We start from the raw sequence: 20,022 nt of genomic DNA, 5'->3' as shown, positions 1-20,022 counted from the left end.
CTTTCTGCTACCAACAGCACATCCCTGATTCAGCACATACACTGCTGAGAGCCGAGTATGCTACAGAGCTAATCTATTCACATTCACACCCAGAATTTCCATATGATTACTGTTGTTCTCGGTGGTTATCTGGAAGAGACCAATCTAAATGGATCTGTGGTAGACTTTACACAGGAAAAGGCAGTATCCCCAGCAAACCAGAAAGTTTGTGCAAGTCCTACCATTAACAGTCATCCACGTTCCACTCTATGCTACCTGCTCCAAAGCTTAGGCAGTGTTAGTGCACTGGTTTGGGCTGGAATAAAGTTAATTTTCTTCCTAGTATAGTAGCTAGCATGGGACTATGGTTTAGAACAAGTCCAAAACATAGTTCGCACCAGCTACTATGAAGAAAATCAACTCTACTCCAGCCAAACCAGCATGATTAGCTACAGCAGCCTGGATAGTTAAAACGAAAGCTTTTCTTTCACTTCCTCTGAAATATGTGCAATAAACATTTAAAATAGCTTCTGCAAACTACACATCCATAGCTTTTCAATGTTGATAGTTATAGCAGTATGAATTCCCATCTGTTTGCATTTAAAGCAGAAAACTTTGCACAGCTACATCATTGCAAGCACTTTATCACTTATTTTGATAATCTTGAAATATTCTGCTTAAAAAAAACCCACAAAGCCTGTAAATTTATATACAAGGCACATACATGATAATGGTTACATAGTTGTGTATTGTTTAGGAGGATTTCTGCTGATGCTTGACAGAGATGGCTCAAAGCACACCAAAACCACAGAAACAAATAGGAAGTCCACTCTAGTCCAAGGTAGAATAAAAACAGTTTTCCCAACAAAGTGGGTATTTGCTGATATACTGCCTGGGACTATAGAAAGCTTGTTGTCTGTATGACCTTCTGTACTATTCCAAAGTTTCCTTTTCTTAGGGAAACCACTGTGACAGCAGTTGGCCTTCACAAAAAATAAAGTGACATACTCCTTCTTAATAACATGAGAAAGATGAGCCTAGTACCACCAACTATCACATATTTCCAGATCCAATTACATACAAGGGAAGTCTGTAAGAAACTCTGCCACTAGAGCATGGAGAAACAAGCCCAAGAAACAACCCCAGTAGCCTCCTCTCAGTCAGCAATGAACATTACAGAATCCTCAATAAATGCTGAAACACACTGCTGACACTGAAACATGTATTTTACTGAGATGACACATAAAGTTGGCAAAGTCATCAGCTAACCAATGCCAAATCTCTTTTTTGCAATCAAGCACAGTCCAAGTTTGGTTTCCTATCGTCTGCTAGTGCTTACTCCACATTGAACTCACATATGGACTATAATGAATGGAATCCCATTTGTTGGGCTACCAACTTCACAGCAAATGGAACAGACCATAAAAACTTAATTACGGCTCACAGAGAAGCTCACTGTGATAACTAAAAGTGATAATTCCTCATATTAAAAAGTTTTATCTGCCTGAAAAGTATGATTTCATCAAAGCATGATGCAGAAAAAATGTTGATATTAATAATTTTTAGTTTTCTGATTTGCCAGGGTTGTAAAAAGAACTAGCTTTGAGTTGACATTTAAGAATAAAGTTTTATGTGGCAACAATGTTATTTGAAAAATGTCATAACCTTTTCATTCAATTACAACAGCTTTGTTTACCAATGTTTAGGTATGCATGCAGTTTAGTTTTTTCCTTCTCTGTTTTGCAATGAAAGTTGTTATAATATCTCTAAATTTCTCAATGCATTAAAATGTAGTTTCCAGTAACTTTTGTATGCATGGTATGATAAATCCAGCATTTTCCAAAACAAAACAAAACAAAACAAAACAAAACAAAACAAAACAAAACAAAACAAAACAAAACAAAACAAAACAAACAACAATAAACCTGGTACATTAAAGGGAAAAGATGCACTTAAGCAATTTCCATGTATTATCTCTGCTATATTCTGACACACGTTAGTACACCATCAAGAAATCATATATGTTCTGTACACTGGAAAAAAGAGATTCATGCAGTGATACTTGCAACACTGTACAGAGTTAATAAGTAGATATGCAACCTTCTGAAAGGATATATAATAGTAGCAGACCATAAGAAGTGCCTTTAAATGAAAACATAGAACCTTTGAATCTAGATTTGTATGGTCTCCTAGTTCAGCAAATAGGAACCACTGTTGTGTATTACAAGCATTTTTTTCCCTTAACATAGGTCTTATCACACACTGCCTTACTGAAAGATTGGCTGCCCATTGAAAACAATTAAAATGTATGCTGAAATACAAATTCTGCATGAAAAGTGTTTTCTTTGAAGCCCTGTTTCTGTGCTTCAATGCATAAACTGAATTTAATAAACTGAAGAACTGTTAAAATCAGTTCCTTGGAAATGTGTAGGAGAATGTTTATCTTCAAAAAGCCTACATTAAATAACTCACATTAGCTAGAAAAATGAATTTTCATATGCAACTACATGATGTTACACAATAACCAAAGACCAGATCCTCCTTGGATATTTATTTCTTAAATGTACACATTTCTTAAATGCATCACACCCACAACTGAATGATGCATCTTCTCTGAAGAGGTTTTTGTTGATCCTGCACCTTTTCTGCAGTTGCAAACCTGACCATGTCCTCAAAGAGAATCTCAATGTAGCTGCAAGTCTTCTACCCAACACTCCTGAGCTTCTCTTACAATGCTAGACAAATGCACAGGAAATTTCATTTTAAAATCCATGGTTTGCAATTGGAATGGAAAAGCCACATTATAGGCTTTTTAATTTGGGGAGCAAAGTGTAAGAAAAAATGCTGAGTTCAGTCTACTTCAGACTACTAAGAAGGAGAGAATCTTAAACTTGAATTTAATTAATCTTGGAACAGCTTCTGAGAGCTGTTACAATATACTTTGCATTTACCTTTACAATAAACAAATTCAAAGGTTGTCTGATTTTATAAAAATTAACCCTAATTCAGAGTTTTCCATGGTAAACTGTCTATACAAGTCTGTGAGGGCACAAAAATTTATTTGTAGGCTGTGTTATGAAGTCCCCCATCTGTTCCTGGATCATCAGTCCTCAAAATCAACTCAGAAAATTGTTGCTGTCTATTTTTACTTCATCAGTGATAGAAGGGGAGTTTATAGAGGGCAGCTATAAGCCTATCTTAAAGATACACAAAGCTGCTCCAGATTGACAGTTGAAAGCAAAGTTCATTCTTTTCTGTTCATGGCAATAGTAGTGTTAAAATGAAAGAATGATAATCAATCGTAATTTTTTTTTCAGTCCTATAAAAACCACTACATTTCCACCAGCTTATATATGTAATAAAAACAAAACAACAAAAGTAATCCCCACTAAGAAGAAAAGAAAAATAAAAAAGTTCCTCTAGAGGTGTGGCTTTTCCCCCTTTTATAAATCATCAGCTTCCTCAAGCAAAATCTTACGCTTCCTATTCTCCCTCTCAGATATATATTCCACACAGGATTGTAGTTTTCTTGGTTTCTCAGATATAATAAAGTATCAGTTCCCAGATGCACACATGGTGATCTCTGAAAAAAGCCCATAGCACAATTATGCTGAGGTTTCTTTAAAAATCAGGTGTCAAGACAGGAAGAACCATTCATCTTCTGTGGTGTCCCTCCTTCTCACAGCTGTAAGCTCTGTCAGAAAGACAGGGCAGGCAGGGAGGGCCAGCAGGGGATGCCTCTGAGAGCCCAGTGGCTCATCGCTCTTGCACATGTTTCCACTTTCTGTTCCTCTGGGTCCTATTTCACAACCACATCTTACTTGAGGAAATAAAACAGATCACATTTCAAGGCCCATCAACTTGACTCCAGATCATACCAGTGGAAGTACTTGTTAAGGCCACCAGGAACCTCCTCCAGAGATGTAAAAGTAACAGGTGCAAGAAAAAGAAAAAATGCCAGTTTTGGGCAAAATTTCACTCTATAATCTTCCTATCTCAAAAACCTGGAAAGGTGCAGCACTGTTTTAGGAATCCAAGCCACAGAGAGAAATAATGCTCGTGTTTCCCCTGCTGGCTCTGTCCTCCAAACACAGGTCGGCAGCAATGCATGCATGGACAAAAGTTTTTGAGTAATTGTAATAACACATACAGAGTTTAATCTGTTTCAAACATTAAACTTTGCCTTGATACTGCGTTTAATCACAATCAGAGTGAGAAAGCACCTGTGACATGTAAAAAAAGCTGGGAGTTTTGACCTAAATAAAAATAAGTTTCTAAAACACCCATCCTAAACAAAATGTTGTGTAAAAGGTACATAAAATACGATGAAGAGACATATACCTAAATGAAGGAAAGAAGTAAATAAAGCTTACTCTGCTCTTGTAAGATCCCACCTGAAATATTGAGCACAGTTCTGGTGTCCCCAACATAAAGAGGACATGGAACTGTTGGATCAAGCCCAGAGGAGGGTCACAATGCTGGTAAGAGGACTGGAACACGTCCACTATGGAGACAGGCTGAGAAAGTTGGGGCTGTTCAGCCCAGAGAAAAGAAGGTTGTGTGGAGACCTCATGGCAACTTTCACGTATTTGAAGGGGGCCTACAGAGAAGCTGGAAAGGGACTCTTTGTCAGGAACTGTAGTGATAGGACAAGGATTAATGAGTGCAAATTGAAGGAGGGGAAATTTAGTCTGGATATTCAGAAACAAATCTTTACTGTGAGGGTGGTGAGACACAGGAACAGGTTGCTCAGGGAGGCTGTGGATGCCCCACTCCTGGCAGTGTTCAACGTCAGGTTGGATAAGGTCTTGAGCAACTTGGTCTACTGGGAGGTGTCCCTGCCCATGGCAGGGGGTAGTGGGACTAGATGATCTTTAAAGGTCCCTTCCAACCCTTAACATTCTATGAATCTATATATTCAAATCCAAGAGGAGAACCACCAGGCACAGTAATCTGCTCACAAACCTCACAGACAGCACAGCACCTCTGATGGCTGCAGCCAGCTACATGTGTTTCAGGTGTTTGGGAAGACCTGAATGAACAGATAGACCAAGCTCCTCAGTGGTACCCTGTTGTCGCTTCTGCTTCCCAAACCCCTCGTGTGTTCCTCGATGACACCAGCAGCTGTCAATTGCCAAGAGCCCAGCTGGCAGTGCCCTGGATCCAGCCTCAGCAGTGACCCAGTTTCTGTCACTTTGGCTCTGACAGGACTCCATCAGCCTCTGCTCCCTACCTGGGGAATTTCTCAACATCAAAATCTTCAAAAACCTTAAGAGAAAGATGAGGGTTTCTGTAGCAATAAAGGTAAAGGTTGGCCACCTGTAACAAGGTCTGTTTTTTAGGGAGACCCTTAAAGATTACTGTTCGTTTGGCCATATTAATTTGGCTTCACTTTTTTTTTAATTTAAAAAAAAACCAAAAAACACCCAATACAACAAGAACCCACCATCCCACCAAAACCCCCCAACCATTAAGATCACCATTAAGAGCAAAATTGGATCCCAAGAACCTCTAAACCTGTCAGTACCTTCAATATAACCTTCAGAACCTTCAACATACAACAGAAGAAACAACAAAATTTGAGCACAACTCTTTGTAAATTATTTCATGTACTTCAGGCTGGAGAAAAACAGGTGATTTGCACATACAGCTGGATTATCTCTCCTCAGATAATATCCTAGTCTAACCCTAGAATGCCTTCCAGAGAAATTTACATATTGTAAATTGCTTGGGATTTTTTTGGCAAGCCAAGCCAAGTTAACCTACACAGGTAAACAGGAATACATAGATTTTAAATACTGCCCTCTTTCACAAACTGTATTTTCCCATTAGGGGAAAAGCTGGAAACAAAAATTGAATTGCCATGGTACAAAGGGTTACCTGTCTCTTAAAACTATGTGCTTGATGTTCTGTTTCTATATGAAAATATTTTAAGTATGACAGATAAAACCCACATGTTATTTTATTAAATAAACCAGATTCATTGACTACTGTTTATTTTAATTAGTTAAAAGATAAGCAGTAATATCAAATTGAATCCAGTTTTTAAGTGCTGGGTGTAGTTATATGAAATATCCATTCATCCTTGCAGTACACAGAAGTAATTCTTATTTTGCTGAATGCACAAATGCAGCCTCTTTGTAAGCCCATTCAGATCGAAACACATTCACATTTCTCCCACTACACTGTGATCAAAGACTCTCTAAAACTATTGAAAAGGTTATCTGCTGAAGCTCTTGCTGTGTGCAGCTTCATGTGAAGAAATGCTGGTCCCGTGCAGACAGGCTCAATGAATCAGAGTAAACTGTAAGGAGACGGCAGGAAAAAAACCCAAACAAAACAACAAAGAACTGTTGGTACTCAGGTAATATTGAGAAACAAGCAGCAACATCCCCAGTCAAAGTTTAAAACCATCATTACCTGATTAAGGGGACCTGTTCCCCATCCTGTTTCATTACAAACTGCCAGGTATAACACACGATGCCGCATGATGGCAGCAAACACCAAACTTTAGCCTTACCTGCACAGGCTGTTCACCTCCTATTCTAAAATCTTCAGGCTGCTGCACATGCCATGCAGCTACACCGTAGGGCTCCTCGGCAGGCCTGCAGTCCAGGGGATTTGCACGGAGCTGCTCCTTAAGCCACATTTGAGTCCTCACTGCCGGCTGTATGGGAGCTCCACTCACAGCCTGCTGTCCCAGTGTTGCGTATCTCTGTCCGAAAGCCTCACAACTGGCTGCCGTAGGTTTGCTTTCAGGTAAGGCACTGTAGGTCAAGTCTAAGGCATGTCTCCTACTTGGGGAATCTGAAACAAAATCATCTTTGCTGCACGTTTCAAATTTATATTTGCAGTCCAGTAGAGAAGATCGTTTTTTCCCCATTTCTTTGTCCTCAATTTTTAACAACTCCATGCTGTCATGCAAACAACTTGGCCCATTTGTCCTTAATTGGGGTGACACGGCTTTGTCTGTACCAGCCCTGTATTCCACCGAATGACTACTACCATCTTGGCTGAAGGTATTTGGTGAGCTGAGTTTAGACAAGGAGGACCATTTTCTCACAGGTCTTGCATCTTTCATGTCAAGGGAGTTGTCCAGTGAACCCTGATTTCTGCCTCCTCCTGACCGTACAAAGCTTGTGCTCCATTTTGAGCCATCAGACTTGAAAGCTTCCCTGTGTTTGGAAAGTGAAGAGCTGGCATTAGACAGCATCACATGGGCAGTGGGAATGGAAACCAGTGATCGGCTGGGCTTAAATGAGGATGTACCACTTGAAGTTGAATGATCTGTGAAGAGAGATTTATCATGTAAATAAGTACAATACAGAACTCATTAACAACAAGACAAATCATCAAATTCAAGGTGAAATGCAAAAATAGAAGAGGTTTCTTGACAAAATAGGGCCTTTTAAACAATTCAAGATTATGAGAACAGAAACTAATTAAATTGGGAGATTTTGAAATGTGTTGTGCTCAGTTGCCATCATTACAAAAAGAAAAGTGTACTAAGCAGTGGATGAAGGACCACCGCCTCCCTAAGATCTTGCTTTATGGTGAACTTGCCACTGGCTGCCGCATGAGAGGAGCCCCAAAGAGAAGATACAAGGACTCCCTGAAACAACATCTCAGCCTTGGCCATATTGATCATCATAACTGGTCTACTCTGGCCTCCAATCAGGAGGTCTGGAGACACACCGTCTATAACGGTGCTGCTTCCTTTGAGAAAGCACACAGGATCACTCTCGAGGAGAAAAGACAATGCAGAAAGAATCGCATCTTGCAGAATATACCACCTAAGGAGTCTTTCTGCTGTGCCTTTTGCAACCAGATGTGCCTATCTCATATTGGCCTCTTTATCCACCAGTGCACTTGTAGCAAATGTGGGTAGAGCCCTTCCCAGATCTCCGTCCGCAAAGCCCAGCCATGATGATGACTAAGCAGTGGAAAGAGCAGTTCCATATAGAATTCTCAGGCTGTGAGCCAAAGAATTGTTCCTTCCCCAGCTTTAAGGGGGCAGGCTGGATTTCTCCCTCAGACCAGATAATACAAAGTAGCTTCTACAGCACAAATAGCAGAGGTATCACAATTCTGGAGCCCAAGGCTGGTTCCTCTTCCATTGCCCCTCTTCCCATTTTTTAAAGGCAAAACAATTAACAAAATGCAGTTTGTAAAATGGTAGTGCTGGAGAGGAATCAGTTTAACAGTGGTCACTTGGACAGAGCTGTTCATCCCTTTTGGATCTCACTGACTTCAAAGTATGCTTTTTGTGCCAGGTTTGGCTGGAGTGGAGTTAATTTCCTTCATAGTAGATGGTATGGGGCCGCATTTTGGATTTGTGCTGTAAACACTGTTGGTAACTTAGGGATGTTTTAGGTCCTGCTCAGCAGTGCTTACACACAATGAAGGTCTTTTCTGCTTCTCATCCCACCCCATCAGTGAGGAGGCTGAGGGTGCACAAGGAGCTGGGAGGGGACACAGCTGGGACAGCTGATCCCAACTGACCAAAGGGATATTCCATACCATATAGCATCATGTTCAGCAATAAAACTAGAGGGAAAGTTGGTCTGGGGGGCTGCTGGTCAGGTAACACTCATTTGGTGGTGACTGTTTTCATTTGCAGCTTTCCTGGTTCTTATTTCTCTCTCTTTGTAATTTTCCTTACAATTTTTTATTCCTTTCAATTATTAAACTGTTTTTATCTCAACGCACGAGTTTTTTCACTGTCATACTTCCAATTCTCTCCCCCGTCTCAACAGGTGTGGGGGGAGGAGGAGTGAGAGTGTGTGTGTGTGTATTTACACCCCCAAATACACCACCACACCAAAATTGCGTGTATCTTAATTTTTAAAATCTTTCCCAAGCCAAAATATCAAGAATGAAGAAATCAGTGAGGTGTTATTCAGGAGGGGACAGGAGAGCAAAGGACAGAGGTAAAGGAGAGGTTACTGGGGACTGGCTGAGAGCTCTCACATACCCAGCAACATGTGCTTAGCATCAGTCTGTGGACAACAGAAATAAACACCTAATCCTCTCATCAGAGGATCAGCTCTCGCCAAGTTCCAAGGCTGCACCTTAGCAAGTTCATATTGCTCGTTAGGTTAATGGCAGATAGACAGAATGAAGTCGCTCTAATTAAAAGATTCTTTTGGTGTCCTTTTTGCCAAAAGCAAGATGGATACACTTTTCTTGTTTCTCTTATCCTAACCTAGAGAGAACCTACTTCTTTGAGATCTGTCAGCTGGTCCAAGAATTCATAGTGGGACAACTTAGAGGGAAAAATAATTGTTCAGCAAGTACAACTGGCATACCCAGTTCGATGGCTACACTAGGTTAATGTGATTTGGTAAAAGCCAGAACAGATTATTAACTGAGCACACTTTCAAAGCATATATTTGACTCAAAATACCACCCCACAAATAGGAAAAAAAAAAAAAGAGAGCTTCCAGTGGTGCAACAACTTTTTTAAAATGGTAGCACTTATTTTTCTATGTATTAAAATAAAGATATCCTTACCCCCAATGTGAATACTCCTCCCTATATAGGACCAGATTTACCCACTCCTTGCAGCACAACACAAAAAATACAGTCCTAGAGTCACACTCTTCATGACAAAAATGCATTATAGTCCACAAAACAATAAACGGTTCCTTGATTGTTACCTGTTTATTACACAGTTAATGCCAAGGCTCCTAAGAAGGCAGAAAATCTTGTTGAAGCCTTCCTGCTTCTTAATGAGTCACTGCCCCACCATGTACTCTCCCATTTCAAAGCATAAGCTCACACCACACTGTTTCTTCCCTCTACCCAGCCACCTAATTCCACAGTAGTTACAAAACATTGCTCTCTTTAAGACTTGACAAAACTGTCAGAGCTGGATCAAGTGGACCAACAGTCTAAGAGCTGATAATGGCCAGAGAATACACACACGGACCATCCTGTACAGAGCCAGGAGCTGGATCCCAAGGGATCCTTGTGGGTCCCTTCCAACTCAGGAAATTCTCTGAGAAAGTTAAATGGAGAGTAGAATACTACGAGCTTGTTACCTGATTAATCGTGCTACTAATTTATGTGGGGTAATATTTTTTACACGCAAAATGAAAGACCTTCCCTCCTCCCTGCACTTCTTCCTTAAAAATTCTATACTGCAGAGAGAAACATTTTTCTTGTCTGTTCTCTCTGTCTTGATATTGGTCAAGAGGCGGGACATGTTAAAGGGGAAGACAGAAAGCACACAAGCCACTTCAAGTAGAAGGAATTGCAGTCTTCTAACCAAGCACATCAGTGCCCACAGATATTGCAACAGTGGAGACTGTGATAGTGCAACACTATTAGTTTCCAAAATTGTGATATGCTCACAACAGGTAACCAATTTGCCTGTGCGAGGTACAGTATCAGCTTCTCTCAGCTCTGCCCACTTGTCTTCCCTCATAGCTCATTACACACTTGCATAAAAAGACACCACAAAGTGGGTACATCTTGTTACACTGTCAGCAGGGGCTTGCAGCTTTCAGTCCTGCTCTGCAATGAAATAGACATCTGAGGACATCAAAGCAGTGACAAGAAGGCAAAAGAGGTCTGTGGCCTGATGGAGTTGGAGTCTCAAACCTATGCATTATGAGACGAAAAGCGCAGGCTTAGAGTCCTGCTTTTGGGAAACATACAGCAGGAGAATAGGAAGAGACTCCTGATCTCCTCCTACTCTCCCAGGCAAAGTGGCAAAGTAGAGATGGAAATAGCACAGTAGAAAGGAATGCATCTCTTCTTGTACATACTCCCTAGCTAAAGGTTGCTGCTTTTGTAACACTCAAAGAAAACTAACCTTTGTCTTGTGCCTTACCCAGAAGCTGAGTCTGACACAGCACAAAGTCAGTCCAGTAAAGGCAGCAGTCCCAGGCTTTCTTATATCCAAAGAAAATCAAAGTATATTAGGATTCAAAAAGAATAAAGTGTTAGGCTATGCAGATTTCTAGGAGTAGAAATATCACATCTGCAAGAGAAAGGTAAGAAATCCTGTATACATGTATCTGTAAAAGTTAAAATAATAAAAAAATACATAGTAGTATTTAATACATTATTTTCAATCAAAAATACTGACTTAATGTTACCTATACACAGTCTTCAAATGCAAATTAAACCCAATAATAATTAGAAGTATATGATCTCCTTCATTTATTAGATTATAGAGTTATTAATATGTGGTAGATTTTTATTTTTCCTTCTTCTACTCTATATTAAATTAAAAATTAATTAATTTTGAGTCAGTTTTTAACTTCTGTTCCTCACTTCCAGTTCTAAACTCTTCAGTAGATTTAAACTTGGAATGCCACTTATATCCAACTACAGCTGATGGATGTCTCCAATAATTTCTCTCAAAGTGAAACACAGTAATTTTGGCTTCAAGTGTCCTAATTAGTCTTCCCATTAACCCTCACTGAAATATATGAGAAAATTCACACTTCTTCTTAGAGCATATTGCTTCCGTCTGCCTTGCCTGCAGGCTCGGCTGGAAAGAGAGCCAGTCTGCATTCTGGAACATCTCCCAGCACAAAAAGCATGAAATGCATAAATTTCATTGAAAACAGGAGAGAATACAGAAAGCATCATGAAACTTAAAAGACATTACTTCTTCTATAGCCACAGGAATAAGCGCCATCTGGCCAAATCCTGCCAAAGACTACTTCATCCAAGCAGCAGGTTTTTCCCTTCCATACAGGCAGGGGTAAGCAAATGCCTAGTTTTGAATTGAAAGCTCTCTCTCTTCAGGATTACTTGATTTTTACTTCACTGAGCTGGTATTTATTTGAAGATTACAAACACTCTCAAGCATGGCTTGTATGTCTCCAGAGTCTTTCAGTGCTTAAGACTGCTCTCATTAATGAAAACTGAAAGAGACAAGAAGGAAAAAAGGAGCTATATGCTACTGATTTTTCTTTCAGCAGAATTAAGATTATAGGAAGAATTTTGCTTTTCCGTTATCCTACTAACTTTTTGGGGGGCCCACCACAAAATTTCCTAGAGCACTTTTCTAATAGGTATGACATTTTAATACCTGATCCAATACTTCCAAACCCACAAAAATAAGAAAATTGAAGAAGTGCTAATTCAAAACCACAAGATATCTACCACATAGTAGCAGCAGATGGAATAAAAAAATGAAGAACATTTCACATGGCTTTCTTACCATCTTGTGTTACACTCCTGAACTATTTCATCACTGCATATCTGGCATAGAAAATAATGTAACAGAATCAATTTTGGTCCTAATAAAAAAACTAATCACAGAGAGAAAGCACAGCAGACACTTTCTTCTGAAGGAGAGAATGAAGAAAGAAATCTTCCAATATAAAGTTAATGAACACCTCCTACTCTTTTACATTTTTCTGTGCTATGCTTTTTACGTCACTGGAAGAAAAATCTCTGAGGCCATTTCTCAGGCCAGATGCACGCCACCATCATTCAGCTACCTAAAATCCTTATCTGTGGTCAAACAGTTAGTCAAAACAGATGAGTCAGGAAAGGTTCACTGTAACCCTAAACAACTTCTTTAGCTGCAAAATGAAACTAGTGCTATGAGAATTCCCATCTACAAGATATAATTCTGCACGGGACAAATTCTTCACTGCTCCAAATAAGATATTATCAACAACAGCAGAGTAATCAGCTAATACAGTCACCCAATACTAATCATTTGATACACAAGTTTATGGGATGCACGTGTATCTAACACCACCAAAACCAGAGAGCCTTCCTTGTGTGAAGGACTTTGAAATTTGATATTTTATCCAGGGTATAATTAGAATGCCCTGACCATGGAGAAAAACACCAGTATTAAAAACAGATGACCTTCGCTTCCTGTCCTCCCTTACCACTCCCCCAAAACACTGACACAGTTTACCCCAGTTAAGGAAAATAAACCAAACTATTCTTAATAACTGAGCAGAAGATAAACAGGAGAAGTCAAGCCTCCATTACACAAACTGAAGGTCTTGAATCTGGCTGTGGTTTAGTGTACGAAAGCTCACATTCATCATAGGATGTCAGTTCCTGTGAACTGTTCTGTAACTCTTAACTACATAGACCCCAGCAATGAGCCACAAGCAATTCCAGCATCCAACATATGACTGAAGGGGACATGAGTCTTCAATCTATCACACAAGCACGTGGCTGCTTCCTGGAAATCTCCAAAACAGCTGCTTCCAACAACAGAAGTGTCTAACTCTTCTGGGAGTTGGTTGAAAATGGTTGATGATGGGATGATGTACCATGAAAGCAGTATTTATGCTACATGTCTGTTCCCCACCACCACCTACTCACAAACTGGACCAGCCTTAATGAAGCACAGATAATCAGATGAGCCAAACAATTTCAAAATGGACAGGCAGGAGGCCAGTCCTAGCAAAAAGCCCTGAAGAGACCAACTAGTCGACCTCTGGAAGGAAAAGGATGCCTTTCCCGGGTGCAGCAGCAGTCACAGGAATGGTTTGGGCTTGGTTAACTTGTTTTGGTTGGGTTTTGTTGGTTTGTTTTTTTGGGAGGGTTTTTTTGTACTGTCTAGAAATATTCACCATTCTTTTTACAAGCCCTGTTCATATTACTTCAAGTTTATGATGTCAAAATATGAGGTGAATGAATGAAGGAAATCAGTGCAAATAACTCTCTTCCAAGGAATAAATAAAAACATGCATCATAGGAAGCTGTAGCAGAAAAGGAAGCACTGTAGACACAGCAGAGAACTGTTCAGACATTTAACAAGCTCTTTATAAACAAACAATATTTAGGAATCCTTTCTCATAAAGTACTGAGTTTCAACAGCAACTAACCAATACAGAAGAATAAGTAACAAAAAAAACTTACTAGAGGCAAAACATAATTTAATACTAATTAATGCTAATTTAAAATAACATTAAATACTTTACTGCCAATAAACTGAGATGGTTGTGTCACATTTATGTCTTCAAAGCAGAAACAGTCACGTGGTGTTCGGAAGCAAGTTCAATTCATTTGGAAAAAAAGAAGCAAGTTCACTGCCTTCTACCATCACCAGTCACTGCATCGCCAGTAGCAATCAGAACTCTTTTACATAAGATGTGGATAGCAAACTACAAGTCAGTTCTCCTTTGTTTCACACTAATTGTGTAGGATTTTCTACTGTGTTGCATACCAAAAGAACACAAGTTGATACCCAAAAACTTGCTAGTTTTAAAAGTTGAAGTAATTTACAAGCTACATAATTCACAAAGAATTCAAACAGTACAACCCTGAATAATACAAATGTAAACTTAAAAGGCTGCAGCTGAGACAGGATTTTCAAAAACTGAAGCAATTTTACTGCTTTTATGACTTTCCTTCAGACAAAATACTGGTAAAGCTACTAGCCCTTGAGCAACATTATTGTAGAGACATGGAAGAAGGAATAAATGGTAGGTCAGCCTTGCAGGCCTCTTACAAGTACAGAAATAAAAAAAATACTAGAAGAGGAATTTAAAGGATTTTTAGTAATTAGAGCAGAAAGCTGTGCTGGAAAAAGTAAAAGCTGCAATGCATAAGTAGCAGGGTAGCATACACACATTTAAGGAAAGAAATGCAGAGGTAACACTGAGTTCCAGCAAATGGCAAACAGCTTCTCAGGCATCCTTACCAACAAAAGGAACACTACATACAAACGAACATACTTGAACAGAAACTTGCCTAACATATCCAGTCTAATTTATTATGGCCTGGCCATTTGGTATCCATCTTCGTTATCCTCCTCCTCTACAGTTATGAGTTTACTTTTCCCCTGATTTGTGACATCTCATTCATTTCCACACCCTACAGGCAAACACACCTTCTCCTTTGTTTGCCAGAAGTGATAAGGTAGCAAAAATCCTACTCAGTGTAGGACGTGAGGATAACACTCTCAATTTGCAAATAATATGAAAAAAGGGGGAGTGGGAAACATGTATGTTCTAAAGTTTAATGAAGCTTAACACAGAAACTGTCACTGAACAAGAGAAATTATACCTCCTCATTGAGCAAGTGAAAAGTATTTACTTGTAAAGAAAATTACTCACTTTTCCCTATTTTCATATTATTCACATCCTGTTTTTAGCTTACCACACAAAAGGTTGTGTTGCTTCACTTAGATTTACCCATTTCCCCAGAACACAGTATTGACAAGGAACATGCCCTGCAGAAGTTACTTGTTTGACTGTGTTAAGTTACAGTACTTATGGTACTGAAATACTCTTTCAGAAGTTTGCTCTTTGATCAATTCTCATCAGGACACAGAAGACACCAGCTTTGATTTATTTAAAGCACTGCCCCACACTTGAGAGGTCACCCCTGTACACCAACATCAGGTTCCCACCACACCTTCTGAGACAGGAGATTTGGCAAAAACCTCATTAGTGAAGTTCTTAGATTCCAGCAGCAAGGACATGCAACTAAATGATACAATGGACCACATCTTAATACGATCTCACCTTAGTACTACAAATCAATCTCTGCATTCCACATCCTATTTCAAGAGCCAAAATTCTTAATTCCATCACTTAAAGTCAGATGACAAGAGGCAATCTGAGCATCTTCCCAAAGAATTGCACATGGGTGATCAAACAGAATCAGTGACAAAATGTAGCACACAATAGAGATCATACATTAGCCTTTTTGATCATACCTCAGCTTTTTTGATCATATGTGATCAGTTCAAAAAACATTACACAGTAGACAAGCTCAGTAGAAGGCGTTAGTTTTCTCCTGCGTGCCACAGAAGTCACCACCTTTGAGACCAAAGTTCCCAATACTAACTGAAGTTAGAAGACATTTGGTAGAATGACCTGTCATCCAAAACACTCCTCATTAAAAATGAATGTTTTTCCCTGAAATATATAGTGGGTTTGGGGATTTTCTTGTGCAAGAAGACATTAAGTAAAATTATCCACATTCTGTTTTAAAAAAAAGTTCCTTTAAAGTAGCTGTTTGGCAGTATTAATTATCACAAGACTCAAATAATTAAAACTTCACATGTTTCAACAAATGAAGCTTAACAAAAGCTTCCAACAACATTTTGTGTTTTGGAACAGTTGACTTCAGGAAAACTGTACCAGGCCAGTGCAACAAGAGGGGGAAACAAATACAAACCCCACAAGCAAACAAAAAAGGCAAACACATGTGAATGGTACAGTAAACCTCCTGGGATTTGCTATGATAGAGCTGAGGACTCAACACTCATGTATATACATGCAGAGAGAAAAAAGTAAACACTTAAGTCCCCTGTATATTAGATACACACCAAGTGTGTATCTAATACACACATAGCTGTCCTGCCTAAGGAATCTCAACATAACTGATATTTTAGGATACAAAAAAAGAATACTGTCTCATAATATTTCTATGAACTGACAGTTTACCTAGCGATATCTAGGCTAATGATATTCAGATGGGGAATCCACAACTCCAGAAGAGAAACATCTTCAAACAAATTTAGTAACTTTCTACTCTTGAGCCAGATCTGGGTCAATTTAGCTCACTTACATGAAGCCCAGATTCAGATGACCTAATAGGGGACCATAAAGAAAAGCAGCACTGTACAGAGGTGGGATGCTGCCACTCCAGAACAGTCCTGTGCAACAAGGACAGCTTTAATGAAGACAGTTCAAAAAGCAGCAGGTGAAACTTGTTTTACAGGAAAAGATCATGCAGCAGAGAAAAATAAATTACAGCAGAGTCAACTACTCAAGACTATTCTGTTTTTCCTTACTGTACTCAATTATTCCAGATGCCAAAGTTAGAGAAATGTTAAAGCACGGATTCATTAAAAGCACGTGAGACAAATACAATACCATGGGATATTTAATGAAGCAGAAAATATTTTGCAGATTGTATCTGAACAGAAAGTCTAAAGTAAATAGCAGGTAAGCCAAAGAGCAAATTTTTACTCTGTATCAGTCACTGAAAACAAGTTATTTATGACTGCTATTGGTCTAAGCTTGCAATGCCCATCTGCTAAATTAATCTACAAAGACAAAGGATAACCTAAATTACATAAAAATCTCTTCAGATGAGAAAACTGAGCATGCTGAAGTAGAAGTACATCTTAAAAGAATGACCTTGTTTTAACAGAATACAATAAACCTTTTGATTTATGCATTTTGCCTCCTTATCCCAAGGATATCACACACCCACAGTCAAATATAATAGTGATTTCTAGAAACACAACAGAATAAAGGATGCTCTGAACAGTCATTTTCAAAGTTAAACTTTCCAGCAGTAACTGACACACACACAAAGAGATACCCCATCCTCAGTGCTTTCTCTTGATGTGCTTCTCTGCATTTAGATTCAGTTTTGGTGCTATTATTACTGCTATACATGGGGGCCAAGCACTCCATGCTAAATTTCACGAGTTTGTGGTGTGCTGTTGGGAACTAGGCGAACTACCATCAGACCTTCGAGATGCAGGTATCATCACTTTGATAAGAAGAAAGGAGTCAAATCAGACTGTTTAAATTACCGTGGTATCACTTTGCTCTCCATTGCTGGCAAAATCCTGGCAAGAATACTCTTGAACAGACTAATACCTGCTATAGCAGAAGGAATTCTACCTGAAAGCCAATGTGGTTTCAGAGCCAACAGAAGCACCACAGACGTGGTATTTGTCCTCAGACAACTGCAAGAGAAGTGTAGGGAACAGAATAAAGGCCTTTATGTAACCTTTGTCAACCTCACCAAGGCTTTCGATACTGTGAGCAGGAAAGGTCTATGGCAGATTTTGGAATGTTTAGGATGTCCCCCCAGGTTCCATAAAACGATCATCTCACTCCATGAGGATCAGCACAGCCAAGTCAATTATGGCAATGCACTTTCTGAGCCCTTTCTAATAACTAATGGTGTGAAACAAGGCTGTGTTCTTGCACCAACCCTATTCACAGTCTTTTTCAGCATGATGCTCCAAAGGGCCACGGCAGACCTTGAGGATCAGGACGGTATCTACATTCAATATCGTACTGATGGAACCGTACTTTTCAACCTAAGGCAACTGAAGGCCCACACCAAGACCTTAAACCATCTGGTCCAGGAGCTGCTTTATGCTGATGGCGCCGCCCTTGTCGCCCACACAGAAGCAGCTCTGCAGCGTTTAACATCCTGCTTTGCAAACGCTGCTGAGCTCTTTGGGCTGGAAGTCAGCTTAAAGAAGACAGAAGTTCTCCATCAATCTGCACCTCAGGATGTCTTCCATCATCCCCATATCACCATTGGTCAATCAGAGCTCAAATCAGTCCAGCAGTTTAATAACCTGGGAAGCATCATCTTCTCAGACGGTAAGATTGATGGAGAGATAGACAACAGGTTAGCAAAGGCTTTTGGAAAACTCCATAAAAGAGTTTGGTGAAATAAACACCTGAAGAAAAATACAAAGATCAGTGTTTACAGAGCCATAGTACTGTCTACTCTTTTATATGGATCCGAATCATGGGTCATCTACCACCACCACCTGCAACTCTTAAAACGCTTCCATCAAAGCTGCCTTCATACAATCCTAAACATCCACTGGTCAGATTATGTGACCAATACATCTGTTCTAGAACAAGCAGCAGTCACAAGTATTGAGGCCATGTTGCTGAGAACACAGCTGCGTTGGGCAGGGCACGTCTCCAGGATGAAGGACCACCGCCTCCCTAAGATCTTGCTTTATGGTGAACTTGCCACCGGTTGCCACAAGAGAGGAGCCCCGAAGAGAAGATACAAGGACTCCCTGAAACATCTCAGCCTTGGCCATATTGATCATCATAACTGGTCTACTCTGGCCTCCAATCGGGAGGTCTGGAGACACACCATCTATAACGCTGCTGATGCCTTTGAGAAAGCACGCAGGATCACTCTTGAGGAGAAAAGACAACGCAGAAAGAATTGTGCCTTGCAGAATATACCATCTAAGGAGTCTTTCTGCTGTGCCTTTTGCAACCAGACGTGCCTGTCTTGTATTGGCCTTTTTAGCCACCAACGCGCTTGTAACAAACGTGGGTAGAGCCCTTCCCAGATCTTCGTTTGCGAAGCCCAGCCATGACATATACAGTATCTGACAGAGAACTCTACTACAGGATGTTCACAGGCTGCTGTATGAGCACATGTGAGTTATATGCAAGTGACCACCACAAAATAATAAAAAAATATGTATACATACAATGTGGATTCTCTGTGCAAAAAGAGCACCAACTGAACAAGAGAAATTTGTATCCCACAGTATCTATCCATCTTCTCCAGCAACCTAGAGCTATTTTTAAGAAACAGTTATGTAACTAAGTAGAACAATTTTTAGATTAACAGGTTCTATTTTCCCTCCCATGCCCTCCTGGATAAGAGGATAAAGCAATATTCCAGAACAGTAGTCACGTAAACAGTCAACTTCACTTTGCTGAAACAGAAGTGAAAACCTATACTGCCACGGGGAATTTTTCCTTTGTGGTTGGCTTTTTGTTTTTTCAAAGTCTTCATCTTAACTTGCATTTGCCCTTTTATGAAGGCCATCTACAGCTTCCAATTCCATTTTCCAACCACAAGCACTTAACAGTGAAGACATGAGGAAATCAAATATCCCCCTAGGATCCCCCTTCATTAAAAGTAATGGCTAAAGGGGGAAAATGCTATGGATGTCACAATCTATCTGTCCTCCTTCCTTTTCTAACCTGCAAGATACCCATCCCACAAATACCACCTACTTTGACAGCCACCAGATACTCCCTCTTGCTGGCATTACTCCTTCACTGCCACCTAGGGATGACTCCAAAAAACTGGAGTAACTTAGCCCATCAGAACAGAAATCCACCCCTGCCCTCCAGAAGAGGATAATTCTAGGTATTTTTGTTCTCTGTAAGAGAAAATCCAGTAGCGGGTACATAAACACATCTACCCCTCCACCTTTCTATACCAAGACAGATGTAAGTTGTACTTTCTCAGTCTCCAAAGGAAATTTTTTTATATTATATTATAATATAAAATAGATAATATTTTTTATATTATCCCAACTCTCTAATTTACTTCAGTTACCATCTCCTACAACAG

General features: G+C 39.7%; 1 protein-coding gene across 3 annotated transcripts in view; it reads right to left on the bottom strand.

Annotated features, from left to right (window-relative positions):
- Positions 1-20,022, bottom strand: part of CEP85L (centrosomal protein 85 like) — a 145,526-nt gene that overhangs the window by 57,022 nt on the left and 68,482 nt on the right. For all 3 annotated transcript variants that reach the window (XR_004355905.1, XM_032682082.1, XM_032682080.1), the window contains exon 3: positions 6,500-7,266. Coding sequence is in view for 2 of the 3 variants with exons in the window: in XM_032682082.1 (XP_032537973.1) it covers positions 6,500-7,266 (767 nt within the window). In the remaining variant the exon portion in view is untranslated. The remainder of the gene's footprint in view (positions 1-6,499; positions 7,267-20,022) is intronic.

Source organism: Chiroxiphia lanceolata, chromosome 3 (genome assembly GCF_009829145.1).
Source record: "Chiroxiphia lanceolata isolate bChiLan1 chromosome 3, bChiLan1.pri, whole genome shotgun sequence".
NCBI lineage: Eukaryota > Metazoa > Chordata > Aves > Passeriformes > Pipridae > Chiroxiphia > Chiroxiphia lanceolata.
This window is presented reverse-complemented; position numbering and strand designations above follow the sequence as displayed.